The sequence below is a fragment of the Chiloscyllium plagiosum genome, unplaced genomic scaffold (assembly GCF_037043375.1).
Source record: "Chiloscyllium plagiosum isolate Xiang-an unplaced genomic scaffold, Cpla_swu_hap1 HiC_scaffold_17, whole genome shotgun sequence".
In the NCBI taxonomy this organism is placed as follows: domain Eukaryota; kingdom Metazoa; phylum Chordata; class Chondrichthyes; order Orectolobiformes; family Hemiscylliidae; genus Chiloscyllium; species Chiloscyllium plagiosum.
The window spans coordinates 81667494-81690183 of NW_028270155.1; the positions used below are offsets into that span (position 1 = coordinate 81667494).

Genomic DNA, 22690 nt, shown 5'->3' on the forward strand with positions numbered 1-22690 from the left:
TCAGCATGGACGAGTTGATGAAAGGTCTGCTTCTGTACTGCACAACTCTATGATTGGGATTTTGTGTCAGGCACATATCCCTCATGATTGGAATGGTGGTTTTAAACAATTAATTTGAGATATACACTACATTGGTGAAGGTATCTTTATGTCCGTGCTCACCACGATCTGCCTGTACTGCTCACAAATAAAACAATTTACAGTGCTTAGATACACTTAATAATCAAATCAAATTGCTAGGGATAATTTTATCAGATCGCTTCAAGACGTCTGATTATTGTTTTTTGTACAAATGTAAAGTTTCATCATTGGGTTCATTTTATGTCACATATTACTGTGATAATAATATTATGTGCTTAAATTTTTAATATGGTTTTTACCATTAGTTTAAATGGAAATGAGAGATAAAAACAATCAAACATAGAATTGATGTTATGCAGGCAAGAATTTACTCCATTTTAAAAATTTAATGAGTCGTGTATTAATAGTTAGATTGACTGTATTCAAATACTAACCTGTTACAGAAAACTTGTTTATAGTTTTGATCTTGTCACTCCAAGGAAAATGGATCACAAACGAGGGATTGTAGTCAGGTGGCCAGCAGGAGAAATGACTATTAGATAGGTTAAGAGCTACAATCAAGCATGCTCAGAAGTTTACTCAAGTTAATTTAAACCCTGCCCTGAGTTAAAACTGCAGCTATGACACGTTGTGACCTGTTTTGTCAGCGATAATCAGCAAGTTCCTGTGTTGACCAAATAAGGCAAATGGCATGGCCGTCAATAACGCAGACTGACACCATATTACTTTATATGGCACGTGGAATGTAGCTGTTTAATATTTGGTAGCTGCTTACCTGTAGCAATCCATTGGCGGGGACTGAACAGTGTGATCGGGATTTGGGTAATTTACTGGCTGAGAGCCAGAGGAGATTTTGCAGAAGGAGCACACTTTAAGATAAAGCAAGCAGATAAAGAATTTTGCAGGAGAAGCTCTCAAAACCAACATATGCTCTTAAGTTATCTTCAGAGAAGAAAAGGAACTGTGAGGTAAGATCTACACTGAGAGCAAACGTTGACCACTTCACATGAATCACTGCACTCCATCAAGTGCAAGACGATCTTTTCTTAGTTAAGGAGAACAATATTGCAGACGATATCCCAGGTGTGGCCTCACCAATGTCTTATATAATTGCAGCAACCCATCTTTATTACTGTACTTAAACCCCCTCACTCTGAAGGCCAACATGCAGTTTTACCACTTTACTGACTGCTGCATTTGTGGGTTGAATTTCAACAACTAATGCATGAGGATACACAGGTTTCATTGAACATGCTCCTCTCTCAATTTGCAGACATTTAAATAATAATTGGCTGACATTTTTTGAATGACCTCACATTTTTCACATTATACTGTATCTGTCATGCACCAGCCCATTCACTCTGCCTGTCATAAGCACACTGCAACATCTCTGCAACCTTCTCACAGGTCACCCTTCCATCCAGTTTTGTATCATCTGAACATTCTGTGATATTATATTTTGATTTCTCATCTAACTCATCTGCAATATACTGTGAATAGCTGGGGTTCTAGCACTGATTCCCGCAATATCAGGGATTACATGTCTTTTATTTATTCCTACTCTTTCTTTCCTGTCTGCTAATCAATGTTCTATACAACTCAATACGCTACCCCCAAATTCCATATTAATCTTTCACTCGGGTTTTTACCTAAAGCCTTTTGAAAGTCCAAATAAATCAGATCACTTGAATGTCCAGAAGAATGACTTGCCGTTTGCAAATCCATGTTGACTGTTGCAGATTCTACTTTATTTTCTAAGCGCTCTGCTATAATATCCTTCATAATGGACTCAAACATTTTCACACTGCTGACATCAGATTCAATGGTCTAACATCCTCTGCTTTCTCCATAGCTCCCTTTTTAAACACTAGGGTTACATTAGCTACCCTCCAATCTGTAGGAGCTGTTCCAGAGTTGAAAGAATCATGGAACATGACCACCAATGCATCTATTATTTCTAGAGACACTTTTTTAAGTACTCCAGCATGTGAATTATCAGACCCGGGCCCTTTTGCAGTCTTCAATCCCATCAATTTCTCTAACACAAGCTCTCTACAAATGTATATTTAGAACATAGAACACTACAACAGACAATTTGCTTCCTGCCTCTCACTGAACTCTATATTCCCCATCATTTCTGGGGTGTTATTCATGTCCTGCTTTGTGAATACAGAGCAAAGCATTTTATACAGTGGAACAAAGAAATGACAAACTGTGTACTAACTGTAAGGGACCTACACTACTTTTCATGAGGCTTTTTCTCTTTACATACTCATAGAACATTTTACAGTCAGTTCTTTTGTTCCCCACTCATGTTCAGTTTTCCACTTCTTTAGCAAGTCCATGAATGTCCTTTGCTGACTTCTAAACTGTTCCCAATCCTCCAGGCTACTGCTTTCTCTAGCTAATTTGTATGTCTCTGTTTGCATCGAAGACCATTTAACTTTCCTCATAAGCCATGGTTTGACCAGTATTCTGTTTGCACTCTACTACCAGACAGGAATAAAATAATTTTTTTGTAGTTGACACATTTGCGCTTTGAGCGTTTGCCACTGCCTATCGATTGTCATTCCTTTCAGTAACCTTACTCAATCCATCATAGCTAACTCATGTCGCATTCCATCGCAATTTCCCTTCATAAGATTCAGGGCCCTGCTCTCAAAATCAGCGAGGTCATGTTCCATCTTGATGGAAGGTACACCAGTGTGTGCACCTGCACTATATGGACAGCGGTGAGACAAGAAGACAACTCATCACAAGCTTCGAAAGGATACTTCAGAATGGACAGTAAATCCTAGCTTTGCCAAGGATGCCCAAATCCCAGGAAGGAATGACATGACTATACTGAGGCTACATGTGAAATACGCTTTGCATCCTAATAGAACATTCTGCAGTTAATCATATATGTGATTTGCAGAAAGTTGTTTCCTGGCACCTTGCATTTCTGTGATCCCAGTCTACATTGGATATTTCTACAAGCTATTCCAAGACCATTTCTTTGCAGATCTCACATCTGTTTGTTCATAAGACTGTAAGTGATATCGACATAATTATGTCCTTGGAGGATTTTGTTGTAATGTATATTAACTCCTTGAGATGGTGACAGTTTCACACAAAGCTTGGATTATTTGATACAGAAAATGAAATATCCTTTCAATGCTCTACAAATATTAGCTGATGTTGAGTTCATTTACTGTCCTGTGCTTGTGGTTGTTGGAGTGCCTGGTAAGTAACATCTGTCCATATTTGTGTAATTGGCCAAACATTTCTGTTTTGAGAATGATCCATAATCTGGGCAAGAATGGTGCTCCAAGCAATGTCACTAATGAGTAGTGTTTCTCTTCCTAAACCTGTCCATTCCACCTTACTTCAACATTTTTCAAAATCAAATACAGACCAGTTGGGAATCCTTGTCAAGTCTAATTGCATTTTTAAAGAAAACCTTCAAGATATTCTTTACATCTTATAACAATGATAACTTATGCAGTCCGATTAATGTAACAAACCTAACTTTCTGCTATCAAATTCTCTCATGTACTTGCTATGCATTTCAGATAATTTACTCTATGTTGAATTGTGGAAACACATGATGGTGATTGATTAGACATGGAAACATGCAACTTTGGGAAGCAAGCCAATACCTAACAAAAGATTGATGGACTTGAACGACACAGAACCGTAACTGAGCTTATAGTTCAGTGATCATTGGCAATTATTTCATTGTTTCCAGGTGAGTTATGCTGAAACATCACTCCCAATGTTTGGAAATTCCTGCCTTTGGGTCACACAGGGCAGTGAAGTTACCACTCAGTCATGATTTCGTCTAAAGTCTCCCGACTGGAGGGATAAACGGCAACTCATGCAGCTACGTACTTTAGTTTTAGACAAAGTATTTATCATCAGGTTACTCTCTTGTAGGACATGGGTACTGCTGGGTGTCCAGAATTTATTGCACATACCTAGTTTGCCCTTGAGAAATGAGCTGCCTTCCTCTACCACTGCAGTCCATGTGCTATCGGTAGGATCACAAGTGTGAATTGAAGGATTTTTGCCCATCAATATTGAAGAAGTAGTGATATATTTTCATGTCAGAATGCTAACTGACTTAATGGGGAACTTTCTGGTGCTCTCTTTCCCATATATCTGCTAGATGGAAGTAGTCATGGGTCTGGTAAGTGCAGTTCAAGGATCTTAGACAAATTTCTGCTGTGCATCTTGTAGATCGTATGCATTATAACTACCAAGCGTTGGTGGTGGAGCGAGTGAATGCTTATGGATGTGGTGCCAAACAAGAACAATGCTTTGTCCTTGAGTGTTGTTGAAGCTGCAAGCATTCGGGCAAATGGAGAGTAATCCATCAACTTCCTGAATTGTGCATTGTAGATTGTGGACAAGCTTTGGGATTCAGGTTGTGAGTTATTCTCTTCAGTATTCTTAGACTATTACTTGCTCTTGTAGCTTTTGCATTTATACAGTGAGTACAGTTGTTTTCTCATCAATGGTAACTCCAAGGACATCGATAATAGGGAATTCAATGATGGTAATGCTATTGAATGTCAAGAGATGGTGATTACATTATCCTTAATCGGAGATAGCCCGTGTGTGGAGTAAGTTTTACTTTCCATTTACAAGCACAAACTTGAATATAATGCAGGTCTTCTTGTACTTTAACATGGACTGCTTCAGTATCTAAGGAGTCATGAATGGTGTTGAACATTGTGAAAACATTGGTGAGATCCCCACTTCTGATCTTCTGATGGAGAGAATGTCATGGATGATGCAGGGGAAGGTGATTTGGTCTAGGACACTCCCCTGAAGGACATCTTCAAAGCTGTTCTGAAGCTGAAATGACTGACTTCTAACAACAACCGTTTTCCTATGTACCACGTATAACTCTAACCAACAGAAAAAATGCTTCCTGATACCCACGGAGACCAGTTTTGCCTGGCTCCTTAATGCCACACTTGGTCAAATGTAGCCTTGACATCAAAGGCTGTCACTCTCACCTCACCTCACATTTGGAACTCAAGTCTTTCATCTACTTTTGCAACAGGGCTGTGATGTGGTCAGGAGCTGAGTAGCCCTGGTGGAATCCAAACTGGGCATCAGTGGGCAGGTCATTGCTAAACAGGTACTGCTTTTTTAGCACTGTTGATGACACCTGACACTTTACTAATGATCAAGAGTAGACTGATGGGAGAGAGATTGGCCAAGTTAAGTTTGTCCTGCTTTTTTATGCACAGAACACACTGAGGCAATAGTCCACATTGTCAGGTAGATGCCAATGTTGTACCTAAACTGGAACAGCATGAATGGGGTTAAATTCTGAAGCACAAGTCTATAGTGCTACTGCCGGATAGTTGTCACAGCCCCTAACCTTTTAATTATCTAGTGTTTCCAACTGTTTATTGATATGATGTGGAGTGAATCAAATTGGCTGAGACTGGCATCTATGATGCTGTGGACAACAGCAGCAGGCCAAGACAGATCATTCGCTTGGCATTTGTGGATAAAGATTGTTGTGAATGTTTCTGACTTATCTTTTGCACTGATAAGCTGGGCTCTTCCATCAGAGAAGTTGGGAATATTTCTGTTGCCTCCTACTCCACCAGTGATTTTTTTAATTGTCCATCGCAATGTGTTACTGATATGATAGATTCGAATCATTGATTGTGGGATCACTTCACTCTGTGACTTGCTGCTTATGCTGTTTGGTTTACATGTAGTCTTGTTTAGTCACTTTGCCAGGTTGACAACTTATTTTTAGGTATTCCTGGTGCTGCTCCTGGCATGCACTCTCTATTGAACTCGGGTTGATCCCCTATCTTAATGGTAATGGTAGAGTGGGGAATGTGCTGGGCTGAAGGTTAGAGATTCATTAGAATATGATTCTGCTGCTGATGGCCCACAGTGCCTCATGGATGCCCAGACTTGAGTTGCTAGAACTGTTTGAAGTCTGTCCCATTTCGCACTGCGATAGTGCCACACAAAATGATGAGGGTATTCTTAATGTGCCGGTGGGACCTCCTTTCCACAAGGACTGTGCGGTGGTCACTCTAATAGACATCAACATGGACTGATGCATCTGCAGTCAGCAGATTGGTAAGTATGAATTCAAGCATGTTTTTCCCCTTTTTTTGTTTCTTCACCACCGACAACGGACAGTCTAGTAGCAATGTCCTTTTGGATGTGAACAGCTTGATGTGTAGGGCTAAGCCACTGTAGGTGGTGGACATTTAAGTTCCCCAGCCAGAGTACATTTTGCTCACGTGTCACCCTCATCGTGCCTCTCAGTTTTATTCATTGTGGAGGAGACTAGTTCATCAGTTAAGTGAGACCACTACATGGCCAATGGCAGCAAGTTTCCTTGCCCTTGTTTAATCTGATTCCATGAGGTCCAGAATCAATATTAAGGACTTCCAGGGAAACTCTCTCCTGAATGTTTCGGACTGTGTCACAATCTCTGCTTGTTCTGTCCTGCCAGTGGGACGGGGCAAACCAAGGATGGTGATGTCCATGACATTGTCTACAATTGAATATTTGAGGGGTATTCATGCATGTTCTTTTTAATATGGACCTTAGTTCAATTTCTCATAATTGGATTAAAAAAAGAATTTTCAAAACAGATGCTTGTGAAAAACATCTACAGAATCAGATATAATTATAAAATGTTGGTGCAGCAACTCAGTAGAAAGTATGGTCAAACTCATGCAGTAAACCTGTCCACCTGGTTTTATTTATTTATTTATTGCAGTTAACTTATTGGCGATTGCTATCCTTTCTCGGAGGAACTGCGGTCTCTCAAGATGTATCACACGGTACCTGATATCAATGGCGGCAGCTGATTTCCTTGTTGTCATATCTGATGTGTTGCTGAGGTGGTTTATTATGTATTTCCCAGTGTCTTTCCTGCATATTACTTATGTCTGTAGTTTGGTTACAGTGCTCATTCCTGCAACCACAATGAATTCTGTCTGGTTGACTGTTGCTTTCACCTTTGATCAATTTGTGGCTATTTGCTGCCAGAAGTTTAAAAGCAGATACTGTACTGAGAAAGCTGCAGCCATAATAATTGGAACAGTGAGTGTGATGAGCTATTTGGAAAGCATTCCCTGGTTTTTCAAGTTTGAATCCAAGTACATCTTCAATAATCTGCCATGGTTTTGCATCACAAAACCAGCCTATTACACTTCAATCTACTGGACCTTATTTGGTGTATTCCATCGCCTTCTATCCCCTACACTGCCATGCATTTTTATTCTTCTTTTGAACACTCTGACTATCAGGCATGTTTTAGTAGCGAGCAAAGCCCGGAAGAGACTCCAGAAGGACAGTGACAGGGAGAAGACCAGTGACCCAGAGATGGACAAACGCAGAAAATCTATCATTTTGCTCTTTGCTATCTCAGGCAGCTTCATTATTTTATGGTCCCCTTATATGGCATGTTTCCTTTATCGACGAATTGCATTACTGCATGGTTATTCTCCACTTTCCCGCACTGCAGGTACAATTGCATACCTGCTCCAGCTCCTCAGTACTTGCACAAACACTTGCATGTATACAGTCACCCAGAAACAATTTCGAGAGCAACTGAAAACAGTTCTGAAATTACCTTTCACTCTCATGCTAAGATCCATTAAACCATAAATCTATCAGCTTGCAAGCTATCGAATTCAGTTCCATTACATGAATCTTTTTATGTCTGAGCTGAGCATCTCTGTGTCCACAGCACATTGGAGCAGGGGTTTTCCCATAGTACAGAAGTCAGAAAAAATCTCTATTTATTTTCCTTTCCAAGGACTTATCCATTTTCTCTCTGTTAGTTACTCTTCTATCAGCCTCCATCATCCTGTCAGGCAGGGTATTCTACATTGTAACAAATAAGTAAACAGTTTGGTTTCCAGCTCATTTCAACTTCCCCTTTCAATTACTTTCCACTTGGGTTTACTGGTCACTACAACTATGCCAGTGTGAATGTTTCCTTATAATTTATTATATCATGGTCTTGACTATTTGCATTCAATTCTTCTTCACTGACTCTGATGAACAGCCCGTTTTTTTACAGTCTCACTAGTTAACCAAATTCCTCATCCCTAGTATAAGCAGTATATATCCCCCATGATCTCACAAAATCCTTCATCCTATGCCGAGTGTACAACTGAATATTGCATCCTAGCATACGAAGAGAAATAACTCCAGAGAAAGTGGATCTGTTGATTGCAATCTTTCAAAAATCTCTTGGAGAGGCACATGGATGAAAGTAAAATGTGGGGTATGGAGGTTATTTTGATCTTAGGATAAAAGGTCAGCACAATATCGAGGGCCAAAGGGTCTGTACTGTGCTATACAGTACTAAGCATGTTCTGAAAATCCTCAAATTCATGCGAAGTCTCAGAGGATTGAAAAACTATCAATGTAACACCTTTATTCAGATATTGAAGGAGACAAAGAGTATCTAACTGTCAGCTAAATGTGGTTTATTTATATATTTACAGACACTCAATTTCCTTTTGTAACAAATTTCTTCATGTGTCCTGTCCCTACATAGCACCTTGTATCTGAATACTTGGGTCTCTTCTTCATTTCTCTCTATCTCTTCTAATTCTGACAACAGCAGGTAAGCTGTTCTTAGATCTATTCATATGTGTTTTCAAACTTTTGTATCTCCTGCATGATGGAAGAGGATGGAACAGATTATGACGGGGTGGGATAGTCTTTGATTATGTTGACTAATTTCCAAAGGCCGAAAGGTGTGGTACTAGAAAAGCACAGCCGGTCAGTACCACTCTTTTCGACTCTGATCTACAGCATCTGCAGTCTTCATTTTCTCCTGATTTCCCAAAGACAGCAGGAAGTCAACTGAAGGAAGGCAAGTGTTTGTGATGGCGTGGGCTGTGTCCACAACACTAGTTTCTATCAGTCTTGGGCACAGCAGTTGTTATATCAACCTATAATGTATTTGGATAGGATACTTTCCAATCAAATGATGGGACACACTCAATGGATGAAACTGCTTTCTCCCATTTCGATCTCTTAACATCCCTCCAATGAGACAGCCCACCCTGTTGTTTATACCAGTAAATAGCAATCATGAACGTGAGACAAACTAGCTGTTTGCAGCACACTCTGGTGGTCTTACACTGACATAATCGGTCTCATCACCTACTGCATTGATCTGACAGCGCTAGCCTGCCACAGGATACTAAAATGTTTACACCACATTTAAATCATATAACAAGGTCCCAGAAAACAACTTAATTTGTACCATTTTCTCACGTTTGTATCAGCCTATCTAGCTCTTTAAACCACAGATCTCTCTGTGGTTTCACTGACACAGACTAGCCCACTGCTTTAAGGATAGACCTACCACTGTTACACCGAGAGGAGCTCCCTAACCTGTTTGCACCACACAGATGTGAGTCATCACAAGAGTCTAGACCAGTGTTTAGACCATTTATCACTTTGTGGTGCACAGAGTTTATTTACCCCACTCTTTATAGCAGGCAAAATGTTAGAGTAAGGTTGGTCAATATCCAGAATTCGCCTGAAAGTGACAAATAACATTCACACCAGACAAATGCAAGGGAATGACCATCTCCAGTTAGAGAATATTGAATCACTTGTACTTGACAATGAGTACCATGACTGCCACAAAGTCCTCTGCAATCAACGTCCTAAAGTTTACAGATGACCAGAAACTGAACTGGACTAGTCACACAAATACAATGGGAGCAACACTAGGTCAGAGGCTGGGAGCACTGCAGTGAGTAACTCACCTCCTGACTCTCCTCAGCCTATCCACCATTTATAATGCACGAGTCAGGATTGTGATAGAATACTCCCTGATTATCTGGATGAATATAGTTCCAACAACAGTCAAGAAGCTTAACCATCAAGGACATAACAGCCCACTTGATTGACATGACATCCATAAAGGGAATTAGCTTGGAGCAGCAGTTAGAAATCCTCACAGCAGCAGCCATGAGGTGGGGAGCGACACAGTAAGCAGTAAACTGCAGGAATACTGCGAGAATCTTCAGTGCAGCTCCTGTTGATGCCATAACTACAAAACGTTAGAAGGGGTCCAGATTAATGAGTACTGGTCATCTGAACGTGACTCATTAACCCCTTATTATCCTATAGTTTGATTAGCCTGGGATCTTAGTTCGTTAACCTTTTCATAACCCAAGTGATAGAGTACGGAGTCGAACAAAATAAGAGGTGTCAGGAGAAGCCGAGCAAGTGGAATGTGCAGCTTGTCATAAGTAGGGAGTTTTGGATACTGCCAGTGTCCGAGGTGAACAAATGTGCAGGAGGTGATCCCAGCTGCAGAAGCTGAAGCAGATCTCAAAGGCTGGGAAACAGTTGGAGACATTGTGATGCATCTCTGAGGGTCAGAGTTACGTGGGTAAAATGTTTAGAGAGGGAGTTACAGTGCAGCTTAAAGGGCTAGAGGACAAAAATCACCAGGTGACCACCAGACAGTCCAGAACCAATAGGCAGGTAGTATACACGTTCCCTGGGGACCTACTCCATTTTCGAAGCTGGTGTGGATGCTCGTAACCCAGAGAAATGCAGTCAGAGACATGCTCCTGGAACCACAAAACTATACTGAGAGGAAGAAATAAGAAAAGAATAGCGACAATGATAGGGAAATTCTCTCGTCAGGGAAGCAGACAGGCAATTCTGTGGCAGAAGACGTGACACCAGGATGGTGTGTTGCCTCCTTTCTGCCAGGATCAGGGATGTTACTGAATGGTTGCAGGACATTCTGGAAGGGCGGGGTAATGAGTTAGAAGTCTTTGCACAGGTTATTAACAGTGATATGGGCAAAGTGAGGAACAAGGTCTTGCATCAAGAATTCAGGGAACTACGCAGTAGATTGAAAAGCAGTACCATAGTGGTTGTAATCTTCAGAATACTGCTGGTGCCATGTGCTACCTCGTTTAAAAATAGGACCGATAACGTGTCAGTCAAAAGTTAATGCAAGATGGAGGATTTTAGATTGCTTGTTCCCGGGAAAGTGGGACAAGTACAAATTGGATTGCTGCACCTGAACCACAATCATACCAACATCCTGACAAGGAGGTTTGCAAGTAATTTTGGGAGAAGTTTAAATTAGGGGAGAAAGTGAGGACTGCAGCTGCTGGAGATCAGAGCTGAAAATGTGTTGCTGGAAAAGCGCAGCAGGTCAGGCAGCATCCAGGGAACAGGAGAATCAATGTTTCGGGCATGGGCCCTTCTTCAGGAATGAGGAAAGTGTGTCCAGCAGGCTAAGATAAAAGGTAGGGAGGAGGGACTTGGGCGAGGGGCGTTGGAAATGTGAAAGGTGGAAGGAGGTCAAGGTGAGGGTGATAGGCTGGAGTGGGGGTGGGGGCGGAGAGGTCAGGAAGAAGATTGCAGGTTAGGAAGGCGGTGCTGAGTTCAAGGGATTTGACTGAGACAAGGTGGGGGGAGGGGAAATGAGGAAACTGGAGAATTAGTCTGGCTTTGGGAACTGCATAATCATACTCCACTAAAGGCAGTAAGTCACAGTAAGTTTACCTCTGTGGAGTGTCAAGAGACAGAGATAAGACAGGACTATAATAGGTAAGACTGATGAGTTAACAATGCAGACTGATACATGGAAGTATGGTATTGTTGCCATCACAGACACATGGTTGAGGGATGGACTGGCAACTCAACATTCCAGAGTATCAATCATCCAGCAAGACAGATGAGAGTGTAAAAAGTGGATACCTAGGACTATTATCAACTGGATAAAATGTGTTCAGCAAGTCCAAAGTGAACAATTCAGCTATGGACCTAAAGACATATTGGAAGTGTAAGAGAGAACGTAAGAAAGGAATTAGAAGAACAGAAAGAGGGGGATGAAAATGGACTTTAGAACAGGATTCAAGAGAATCCTATCATGCTTTATAAACATAGTAAAGGGAAGGGGTTAACCAGAGGAACAGAAGAACATCGGTATGAAATTCAGGAAAGGGGACTGCGAGGAACTTGTTTAATTTGGCATGGGAAATGGGAAAGTCTTGGAGGTTCTGTTGCCCTTTAATCAGAAAATTTATCAGGCTGCTATGGGAGGCGAGGTAGTTTGGGTTGCATGGTGGCTCAGTGCTTAGCACCGCTGCCTCACAGCAGCAGGGACCCAGATTTGATTCCAACCTCGGGCGACTGTCTGTAAGGAGTTTGCACATTCTCCTCGTGTCTGCGTGGGTTTTCTCCGGGTGCTCCGGTTTCCTCCGGTTAGGTGAATTGGCAATGTTAAATTGCCCATAGTGTTTAGGGATGAATAGCTAGATGTATCAGTCAGTGGAAATGTAGAGTAATAGGGGAATGGGCCTGGGTGAGGTGCTCTTCGGAGAGCCAGTGTGGATCTGTTGGGCCAAATGGCAGTTTTCACACTGTAGGGATTCTATACAATTGCAGATACACTTACAGAAGTTATTTAATTCAGCTCTGGCCACAGAGGAATTGCCACAGGACTGGAGGACAGATAACCTGGTACAACTTTTTAAGAACGTCCTTAGGCTGCACCTTCCAAACCCACAATCACTTCCATCTGGAAGGACGATGGAAACAGATGCATGGGGGCATAGCTTTAAATTAAGGGGGGGTAGGTATAGGACAGATGTTAGGGGTAGGTTCTTTACTCAGCGAGTCGTGAGTTCATGGAATGCCCTGCCAGTAGCAGTGGTGGACTCTCCCTCATTATGGGCATTTAAGCGGGCATTGGATAGGCATATGGAGGATAGTGGGCTAGTGTAGGTTAGGTGGGCTTGGATCGGCGCAACATCGAGGGCCGAAGGGCCTGTACTGCGCTGTATTCTTCTATGTTCTATGTTCTATGGGAACATCACTACCTGCAAGTCTCCCTTCAGGCCACTGATATTCCTGACTTGAAAATATATAGCTGTTCCTTCACTGTCGTTGTCATAGTTCCTATTGACATTGTGGATCTACCTGTAGAACACGGACTGGAGTGGTTTAAGCAGGCAATTCGCCATCACCTTCTCAAGGGTGATGAGGGCAGTCAATAGTTACTGCCCTGACCAATGATGCCCACACCTCACAAGTTATTATTTTCTTTTTAAAAAGCTTATGTTTGAACAAACCCATTCATGTTTGTTTCTTTTTCCAATAAGTCCAATCAACGAATGCCTAATCTAATAACAATCACTTATATTTGCAGAGAAATACATTAACAGCAATGCTAGCCATCAACAAGATGCCCTACAGCAACTTACAATGGCTCCTTCAGTAGCACCTTCAAACTATATGACCTCGATGAGGGATAAGTGCAGGGGGGAGTGATGCCACCATTTTGTGAAAGAACATTTAATGTTTTCCCGTCATAAGGCAATCCATAAACTGCAAGAATCATCCGTGTGAACATTTTCCAAACTGTTTGCCACAGAAGGTTATTCCACTTTCAATAATGAAACCAAAACTCGTTGAATACATTATAGAATGTTCTCAATGCACTGTAAAGTTGCAGCAAATCCTCTGAATTTTTGTACCTTTTCCCCTTGTCATAACAGTCAACTTATCATTTGCCTTCTGAAAGAAATATGTGCTGTATTTGAATGGTATTTTTGTTATTCTTTTACACTACATCAGGTTCTTCTGTACATAAAGCATTCTGTTGGAAAATGCTCTTTTAATTAATGCTTTCCTTTTCAATTCTTACTGTCAATGTGGACTGCTGCACATTTTCCCATATTATAACTCAATGTCCCAGATTTTAACCAAACACTTCCCTATCTCTACCTCAATGCAGCCTCACTGTATCTTCACAGCAAGCATTGTCATCAATCTGTATCCTCAGCAAATCTCATGACAAAGCACTTGGTGATTTCATCCAAGTCATTAATATAGATCAGAAATTGTTGAACCCGAGTGCTCATCAGACCCTATATACCGTGCAGCCATGCCAACTTGAAAATCATCTATTTGTCTAAGTGTTATCTTCTGTAGTAATTCTTCATGAAGGACTCCATCATTAGGTCAGAAGTGGGGATGATTGCCGATGACTGGACAGTATTCGTTACATTTGTAGCTCCTCAGATACTGAGGAAGTTCATATTGAAATGCAAGATCTGGCTAATATCCGGGTATGGGCTGACAAGTAACATTCATGACAGACAATGAACATCTCCCATAAGAACAATCTAACCACTGCCCTTTGACAATTAATGATGTTATCATCACTGAATCCCTGGCATTTTACATCCTGAGGGTTACCGTCAGCTGCAATAGCAGGTGCAGGGTGACGAATACTGTGACAGGTAAATGCAAGTCCAAAGGGAGCAATTCAACGGCAGCCCAAGAGGAATACAGTAAGTAAATGAGGAAAGGCGTTAGATCAGTTAAAAGGAGGCATGGGAGACGATTTCCAAACAGAAGTCAGGAGAATCCAAAGATATTTTATAGTACATCAAAGAGAAGAGGTTAACCAAGAAAAATATAGGGCTCAATAGGCTCCAAATGGGAAATCTGTAACTGAAGCAGCAGAATGTTGGAAGGGTGTTGAATGAATACTTGTCTTCGGTCTTCATTCTGCAGAAGGAGAAGGTAGGGTATGGAGTTCAAGAAAACAGACTGAGGAAATTACAAAGCTTTACATTGGAAAACGGGAGCTATTTGAGGCTCTGTTGGGATTAAAAACAGATACATTCCCTGGCACAGATGAAGTGCATCGCAAGCTGCTGTGAGTGGCGAGGTAGAAAATTACAAGGGCTCTGACATGAATTTTTAATTCCTGTCTGGACACAGCGGCAGTGCCAGAGGACTGGATGATGGCTAATGTGGTTTCAATGTTTTAGATGAACCAGGAAATTACAGGCCAGTGAGTCTCATGTCCGTGGTAAGGAAGCTATTGGAGAACATTCTGAAGGAGCAAGTTAATAGCGACTTGGAAAGATATGTGTTTGTTAGGGTTAGTCAGCATAGCTTCGTCAGATGGAAGTCATGCCTAAGAAAAGGTGTTTTCGTAAATTAGATTTAACGTGCGGCATGAGGGAAGTTCAGTTGATGTAGTTTATATGGGTTTTAGCAAAAATTTTGACAAGGCCCCACATTGGAGGCTGATTGAGAAGGTTAAATGTTGTGGAAATGAGGGAACTTTGGTGAAACTGATCTGAAACTGGCTTAGTAACAGGACACAAAATGTAGTGGTACAAGGCTGTTTGAAGTCAGTCTCCAGCAGTGTACCACAAGGATCAATAAAGTGAATCTTACTGTTTGTTATATATGTAAGTGACATCGATGAAAATGTGGAGGAAATGTTATGTAAATTTGCAGACAACACCATAATTGGTCGAGTGGTTAATATCGAAGAAAATAGCTGTATATTTCAGGACGATTGAGATGGGTTGGTCAGATGACCAGACTAGTGGAAGATGGCATTTAACTGTGTTTCTTTTAAAATTAGAATTAAAATCCCTTAGTGTGGAAACAGGCCCTTCAGCCCAACAAGTCCACAATGACCGTCTGAAGAGTAGCCCACCCTTACATTTAACGCCGGACTAATGCACCCAACCTACCCATCCCTGAATTTTGTGGACAATGTTGCATGGCCAATCTACCTAATCTGCTTATGTGCACATCTTTGGATTGTGGGAGAAACTGGAGCTCGCAGATGAAACCCATGCAGACATGGGGAGGATGTGCAAACCCCACACAGACGGTCGCCCGAAGCTGGAATCACATCTGGGTCACTGGCGCTGTGAGGCAGCAGTGCCAACCACTGAGCCACCATGCTACCCCAAGTGGTTAGTGCAACCTAATGCATTTTGGAAGAAGAAACAAGATGAGGGAGTATTTAATGAGTGGCAGGACACTGGGCAGCTTAGAGGAAGAGAGGGATCTTGGGGTAATTACTCACAGATCTTTGAAGTCAGCAGATCACATGAATAGGATGGTCCAGGTGGCAGATGGGACCCTTGCTTCCATCATTAATGTCGTAGAGTATAAGAGCAAGGAGGTAATGTTGGAGTTGTACAGAGCATTGGTCAGGCCGCACCTGGAGTACTGTGTTCAGGAAGGATTTGAAAACATGAGAGGGGAACACAGGGAGTTCACCAGACTGTTGCCTGGGATGGAGACACTGACCTATAAGAAGAGATTAGATAGGGTTGGATTGTATTCTTCATCACAGAGAAGACTGAAAGGGGGACATGATTGATGTGTATAAGGGGTATGGACTGAGTGTGCCGAGAACAGCTGTTCCACTTTGTTGAGGGATCAATCACAAGAGTGCATAGTTTTAGGGTAAGGGGCATTTAGTTTAGGGGCATCCACAAAACACTTTGCTCAGTGAGTGGTCAAAATGTGGAAAGCACTGCCTAGGAGTGTAGTTGAAGCTGGAAGTCATAAAAAAAATTAGATGCATACTTCAAATATCATAACATTCAAGGATATGGGACAAATGTGGGGAATTGGGATTAGTGCCCTTTCAGTGGTGGTTATGTCAGTGCGAACCCAACATGCCGAAGGGTCTTTTCTGCTTTTCAGGTACATTGGCATGGCACGGACATAATCTATGAAACTTTGAGGAATGTGTTGGAATATTCCCCACTAGTCTGTGTGAGTGCTGCTGCAACAACAACACATGAGAAGCTTGACACCATCCAGGACAAAGCAAACAGTTTGATTGGCACCACATCCACACGCGTCAATTCCATCCACCATCAATGCTCAGTCGCTGCAGCATGTACTATCTTACACAACACGCTGCAGAAATTCACCCTGCTAACCTTATAGAGAATCTTCCAAACACACGACCACTTCCATCTGCAAGTGCATAGGCTCAGATACATGGAACACCATAACCTCTAAGCCAATCAGCATCCTAACTTGGAAATATATTACCGTTACTTTGCTATTGTTGGGTTGAATCCCTGGAATTCCCTCCATACGGTTATTATGTGACTACCAACTGTGGACTGCAATGGTTCAAGAAAGCACCTCCCCACCAGCACTCAAGGACAATGAGGAATATGCAATAAATGCTGGCCAGCCTGCGATGTCCAAAAAACCCATGAGTAAATAAAAAATGGAGCGTCTTTTCAACATCCACAAATTCGACATCTACTGGTATCTCTTCGTCAATTCTGCTTGTTAAAACTGATTGTATTATGATTTTTCTAAATGTCTTGCTACTACCACCTAAATAATGGATTCAAGCATTTTCAGATGCTTTACTAACTTGCTGAAAATTCCCTGCTTTCTGTCTCTGCCATGTCTGGAGCAGAAGTGTTAGATTTGTAGTTTTCCAATCCATTCAGACTTTTCAAACAACAAAATTGTCTTTGTTGCAAACATGCAGAATAATGTGGAGGAGAGTTGGGCAAAGTCCAAGTAAACAATTGTGTAGTAGGAGAATTGCTCATTAGGGGCACAGACACGTGTTTCTGAGGACGCATTCAAAATGCCAGGATAGCGTGTTGCCTCGCTGGTGCCAAGGTCGAGGTCGTCTCTGAGCGATTGCATAAAATTCTTATGGGGGAGGTTGAGCAGGCAGAGATTTTATGCACATTGATACCAACAGCAAAAGTAAAACTGGAATGAGGTTCTGTAGAATGAGTACAGGGAGTTAGGGAAGTTGTGGAAAAGGGCTTTGAGTGTGGTAATTTCTGGACTACTACCAGTGCCACATGCGAGGGAGGTAAGGAATATAAAGACAGGACTAATGAATACATGACTAAGGGGCAGGTGCAGGGGAGCAGGGTTACAGGTTCTTGAATCATTAGGACCACTTCTGGGGCAGGGGTGATTGTACAAGCAGGATCGATTGCACCTAAATTGGAAAGGAACCAATATTATTGTAGGAAGGTTCACTAGTGCTACTCGGGACTAGAATGGAAGGGGGCTGGGAACCAGAGCAGCAGGTCAGCAAGTCTAGGGACTGAGGGGAAGGTAAACATTAGGACCAGTGGGTCAGATGGGAATGGAAAGCAAAAACAGGTAAATGAACATGATGGTACTAATGGGCGAAAGTGTTTTTATTTCAGTGCAAGGAGTATTGTATGTAAGCCAGATGATCTTAGAGCCTGCATCAGTGTGGGGTGGCCCTAACAGAAACTTGGTTGAAAGAGTGATAGGATTAGTTACTCAAATTTCCAGCCTTTCATTGTTTTAGATGAGGTACAGAGGTATCTTGGGGATCAAGTCCATATCTACCTGAAAGCAGCCATGCAAATAAATCGGGTGGTAAAGAAAGTGTATGGCATGTTTGCCTTTATTGGTCAGGGAATTGAGTACAAGAGTCAGGAGGTCAAGTTGTAGCTTTCTAAGACTTTAATCCAGGCCTAAATATGGCCTAACCAGAGAGTATCAGCTGCCAGGAGAGTCTGGAAGACCTCAGGTTGTTTTCTCTGGAATGGCGGAGGTTGAGGGGAGACTATATAGAGATCTATAAAATTGAGATGCAAAAATAAGGTTGACAGTCAGAATCTTTTTTCAAGAGTTCAAATGTCCCATGTATTTAAGATGAGAGAAGTCTAGTTCATAGGAGATGGCAGGTTATGTTTTTCACCACATGAATTGGTAGTAGTCTGGAACCCGCTGTCAGGAGTGGTGGAGGCAAATATGGCAGGGATGGTTAAGAGACTTCTAGATAAACACATGAAGAACATACAAGGAATGGAGGGATATGGACCAAGGGCAGGGGGAAGTGATTAGTTTAATTTGCTGTCATGTTCGGCACAGTATTACTGTGCTGTACTGTTCTATGTGCTATCTCCAAAGCCATTTCATTTAAGACACGGCTGTAGGGAAAGGGGACTTGTCAGTGTTTAATTTAATAAACTTTTCCAAGTTTGTTTGCGCAATTGATTTATGGTTGTTTTGAGTTTCTCCCCCAATTTACAGCCTTCTCTTCTGATTCTTGGGATATCATTTGTTCCCTCTTCAAAGTTTGTGCGAAGATTTGTAGCTCGGGTGCTCGTTGTTGTGGTTCTGTTTGCCGAGCCGGAAGTTTTTGTTGCAAACGTTTCGTCCCCTGGCTAGGCGACATCATCAGTGCTTGGGAGCCTCCTGCGAAGCGCTTCTTTGATGTTACCTCCGGTGTTTATAGTGGTCTGTCCCTGCCGCTTCCGGTTGTCAGTTTCAGCTGTCCGCTGTAGTGGTTGGTATATTGGGTCCAGGTCGATGTGTTTGTTGATGGAGTTTGTGGATGAATGCCATGCCTCTAGGAATTCCCTGGCTGTTCTCTGTCTGGCTTGCCCTATGATAGTAGTGTTGTCCCAGTCGAATTCATGTTGCTTGTTGTCTGTGTGTATGGCTATTAAGGATAGCTGGTCGTGTCGTTTCGTGGCTAGTTGATTTTCATGTATACAGATTGTTAGCTGTCTTCCTGTTTGTCCTATATAGTGTTTTGTGCAGTCCTTGCATGGTATTTTGTACACTACATTAGTTTTGCTCATGTTGGGTATCGGGTCCTTCGTTCTGGTGAGTTGTTGTCTGAGCGTGGCTGTTATGAGTCTTAGGGGTCGCAGTAGTCTGGCTGTCAGTTCTGAGATGCTGAGAGCTCCATCAACAAACACATCGACCTGGACCCAATATACCAACCACTACAGCGGACAGCTGAAACTGACAACCGGAAGCGGCAGGGACAGACCACTATAAACACCGGAGGAAACATCAAAGAAGCGCTTCGCAGGAGACTCCAAAGCACTGATGATGTCGCCTAGCCAGGGGACGAAACGTTTGCAACAAAAACTTCCAGCTCGGCTAACAGAACCACAACATTTGTTCCCTCTATTGCGGAGACATTATTAATTTCGCTGTCTCAACATCTGAGCACGAATGTTCTCTTTAGCTGATCTTTTGACTTGTTTAAACCTGTCGATTTTTATTTCATCTGTTCTTAATTTTTTTCCCTGTTTACCCCTGATATTCCAAATTCCTACAAGTCAATATTACTGCTTGCAGTATAGCATTTAAAATGTTCACGCCACTCAAATAATTTAAGGTTTGGCTCTGTTTTTGTTTGTTTTAAACTGTGGTGCTAGATTCTCCAGACAAGAAGTTGTTGAACTCTTCTTTTTCTACCTTATTATCTTGTTTCATTTATACCTAGAGGCTAGATAGGCTGGGATTGTTTTGTATTGACGAGGGAAGACTGTGTGGCGACATGATTGAAAGGTATGGGCGGCACGGTGGCACAGTGGTTAGCACTGCTGCCTCGCAGCGCCAGAGACCCGGGTTCGATTCCCGCCTCAGGCGACTGACTGTGTGGAGTTTGCACATTCTCCCCGTGTCTGCGTGGGTTTCCTCCGGGTGCTCCGGTTTCCTCCCACACTCCAAAGATGTGCAAGTCAGGTGAATTGGCCATGCTAAATTGCCCGTAGTGTTAGGTAAAGGGGTAAATGTAGGGGTATGGGTGGGTTACGCTTCGGCGGGCCGGTGCGGACTTGTTGGGCCGAAGGGCCTGTTTCCACACTGTAAGTAATCTAATCTAATCTAATCAGGTACACGATTACACAAGGTATGCATCGACTGAATAGGGAGCAGCAGTTCCCCTTGGTTCAGTGGTCAATCACAAGAGGGCACAGCTTTAGGTTAGGAGGCAGGGATTCAGAGGGGATTTAGGTGGCAGGAATCTGGCATACACTACTGGGAGCCTTGAATAAATATTTGGATGAGTATGTAAAATATCATATAATTCAAGGATTTTTAAAATGTATTCATTTATGGGATCGTTGACATCACTGGCTGGCCAGAATTTATGCCCATTCCTAGTTACCCTTTAGAATGTAAGTAGTGAGCTGCCTTCGTCAAACACCGCAGTCCACCTGCTCTGGGGTTGATCCACAATGCCAATATGGACAGAATTCCAGCATTTTGACCCTGTGACCCATTTGAAGGAGTGCTGGTAATATTTCCAAGTCAGGATGGTGAACAACTTGAAAGAGAAGACTGCCCTTTTCCTTCCAGATGGAAGCAGGCAAAAGTTTGGAAAGTGCTGTCTGAAGAGCTTTGATGAAGTTCTGCAGCGCATCTCATAGATAGTACACACTGCTGCAACTGAGCATCAATGGTGGAGGCAGTGATGCTTTTGACTGTAGTCCTAATCAAGTGGGCTGCTTCGTCCCAGATGATGTCAAACTTCTTGCGTGTTGATAGGATTGTGGTTATCTCGGCATGTGGAGAGTATTCCATCATCGTTCTGATTTGTAACTGTAGATAATGGACAGGCTTTGGGGAATCAATAGGGGAGTTGCTTACTGCAGTGTTCCTAACCGCAGAACTGCTCGTGTAGCCACTGTCTTCATGTGGTGAGTACAGTTGAGTTTCTGGTCAATGATAACCCCTGGAAGTTTATACTGGGGGATTCAGTGATGTTAACACCTTTGAAAATCAAGGGGCAGCGGTTAGATTGGTGATAGCCATTGCTTGGCATTTATGTGGCGCGAATATCACTTGCCACTTGTCAGATGTTGTTGTTCAGATCTTTCTGCATTTGAACACTGCTTGCTTCAGTATCTGAGGAGTTGTGAATAGTGCTGAACATTGTGCAGTCATCAGCGAAGCTCCTCCCCTTTATGAAGGAGGTAAAGCAGCTGTTTGGGCCTCAGACAATACCATGAGGCACACCTGTAGAGATGTTCTGGAGCAGAGATGACTGACCTCCAACTACTACAACCACCTTATTCCATACCAGAGAAGAAAATGCTGGAAAATCTTTGAAGATCTGGCAGCATCTGTGAGCAGAGAAAATTGCTGACGTTTCGAGTCTAACTGAGCCTTTGTCAAAGCTTTGACAAATGGTCAGTTAGACTCGAAACGTCAGCTCTTTTTTCTCCTTACAGATGCTGTCAGACATGCTGAGATTTTCCAGCATTTTCTCTTTGATTTCAGATTCTGGCTTCTGCAGTAATTTGCTTTTATTCCTCCATATCAGGTATGACTCCAACCTCGGGAGAGTTTGTTCCCCAATAGCCATTGATTCCAATTTCACGAGGGCACCGTGATGCCACACTCTGTTGAGGGCAGCCTTGATGTCAAGGGCTGTCACTCTCACCTTCCCTCTAGAATTCAGCTGTTTTGTCCATGTTTAAAACAAGGCTGTAATGAGGTCAGGAACTGCGTGGCACTGTCGGAAGGTAAACTGGGCATCATTGAGCAGGCTTGTCATAGAATAGAATCGTAGAATCCCGACAGTGTGGAAGCAAGCCATTCTGCCCATCGAGTCCACTCTGACCCTCTGAAGAACAACTCGCCCACACCCACTCCATCTTTATCCAGCATTTCCCATGGCATAGAGTGGCATGGTGGCTCTGTGGTTAGCACTGCTGCCTCACAGCACCAGGGACCCGGATTCGATTCCAGCCTCGGGTGACTGGCTGTGGAGTTTGCACATTCTCCCAGTGTCTGCATGGAATTCCTCCGGGTGCTCAGGTTTCCTCCCACAAACCAAAGATGTGCAGGCTCGGTGAGTTGGCCATGCTAAGTATTGTTCAGGGATATGTAGGTTAGGTGCATTAGGCAGGCGTAAATGTAGAGTAATAGGACAGGAGAATTGGTCTGGGTGGGTTACTCTTCGGATAGTCATGTTGGGCCAAAGGTCCTGTTTCCGCACTGTAGGGATTCTATGATTTACATG

At 42.5% G+C, this 22690-nt stretch overlaps 1 protein-coding gene across 1 annotated transcript; it reads left to right on the forward strand.

Moving 5' to 3' along the window:
* Window positions 1–3221: 3221 nt before the first annotated feature.
* Window positions 3222–7728, forward strand: LOC148147440 (putative G protein-coupled receptor 139). The gene is made up of 2 exons (XM_087996130.1): window positions 3222–3306; window positions 6836–7728. Exons 1-2 carry the CDS (start codon window positions 3222–3224, stop codon window positions 7726–7728), a joined length of 978 nt encoding a protein of 325 aa, XP_087852256.1.
* Window positions 7729–22690: the final 14962 nt, after the last annotated feature.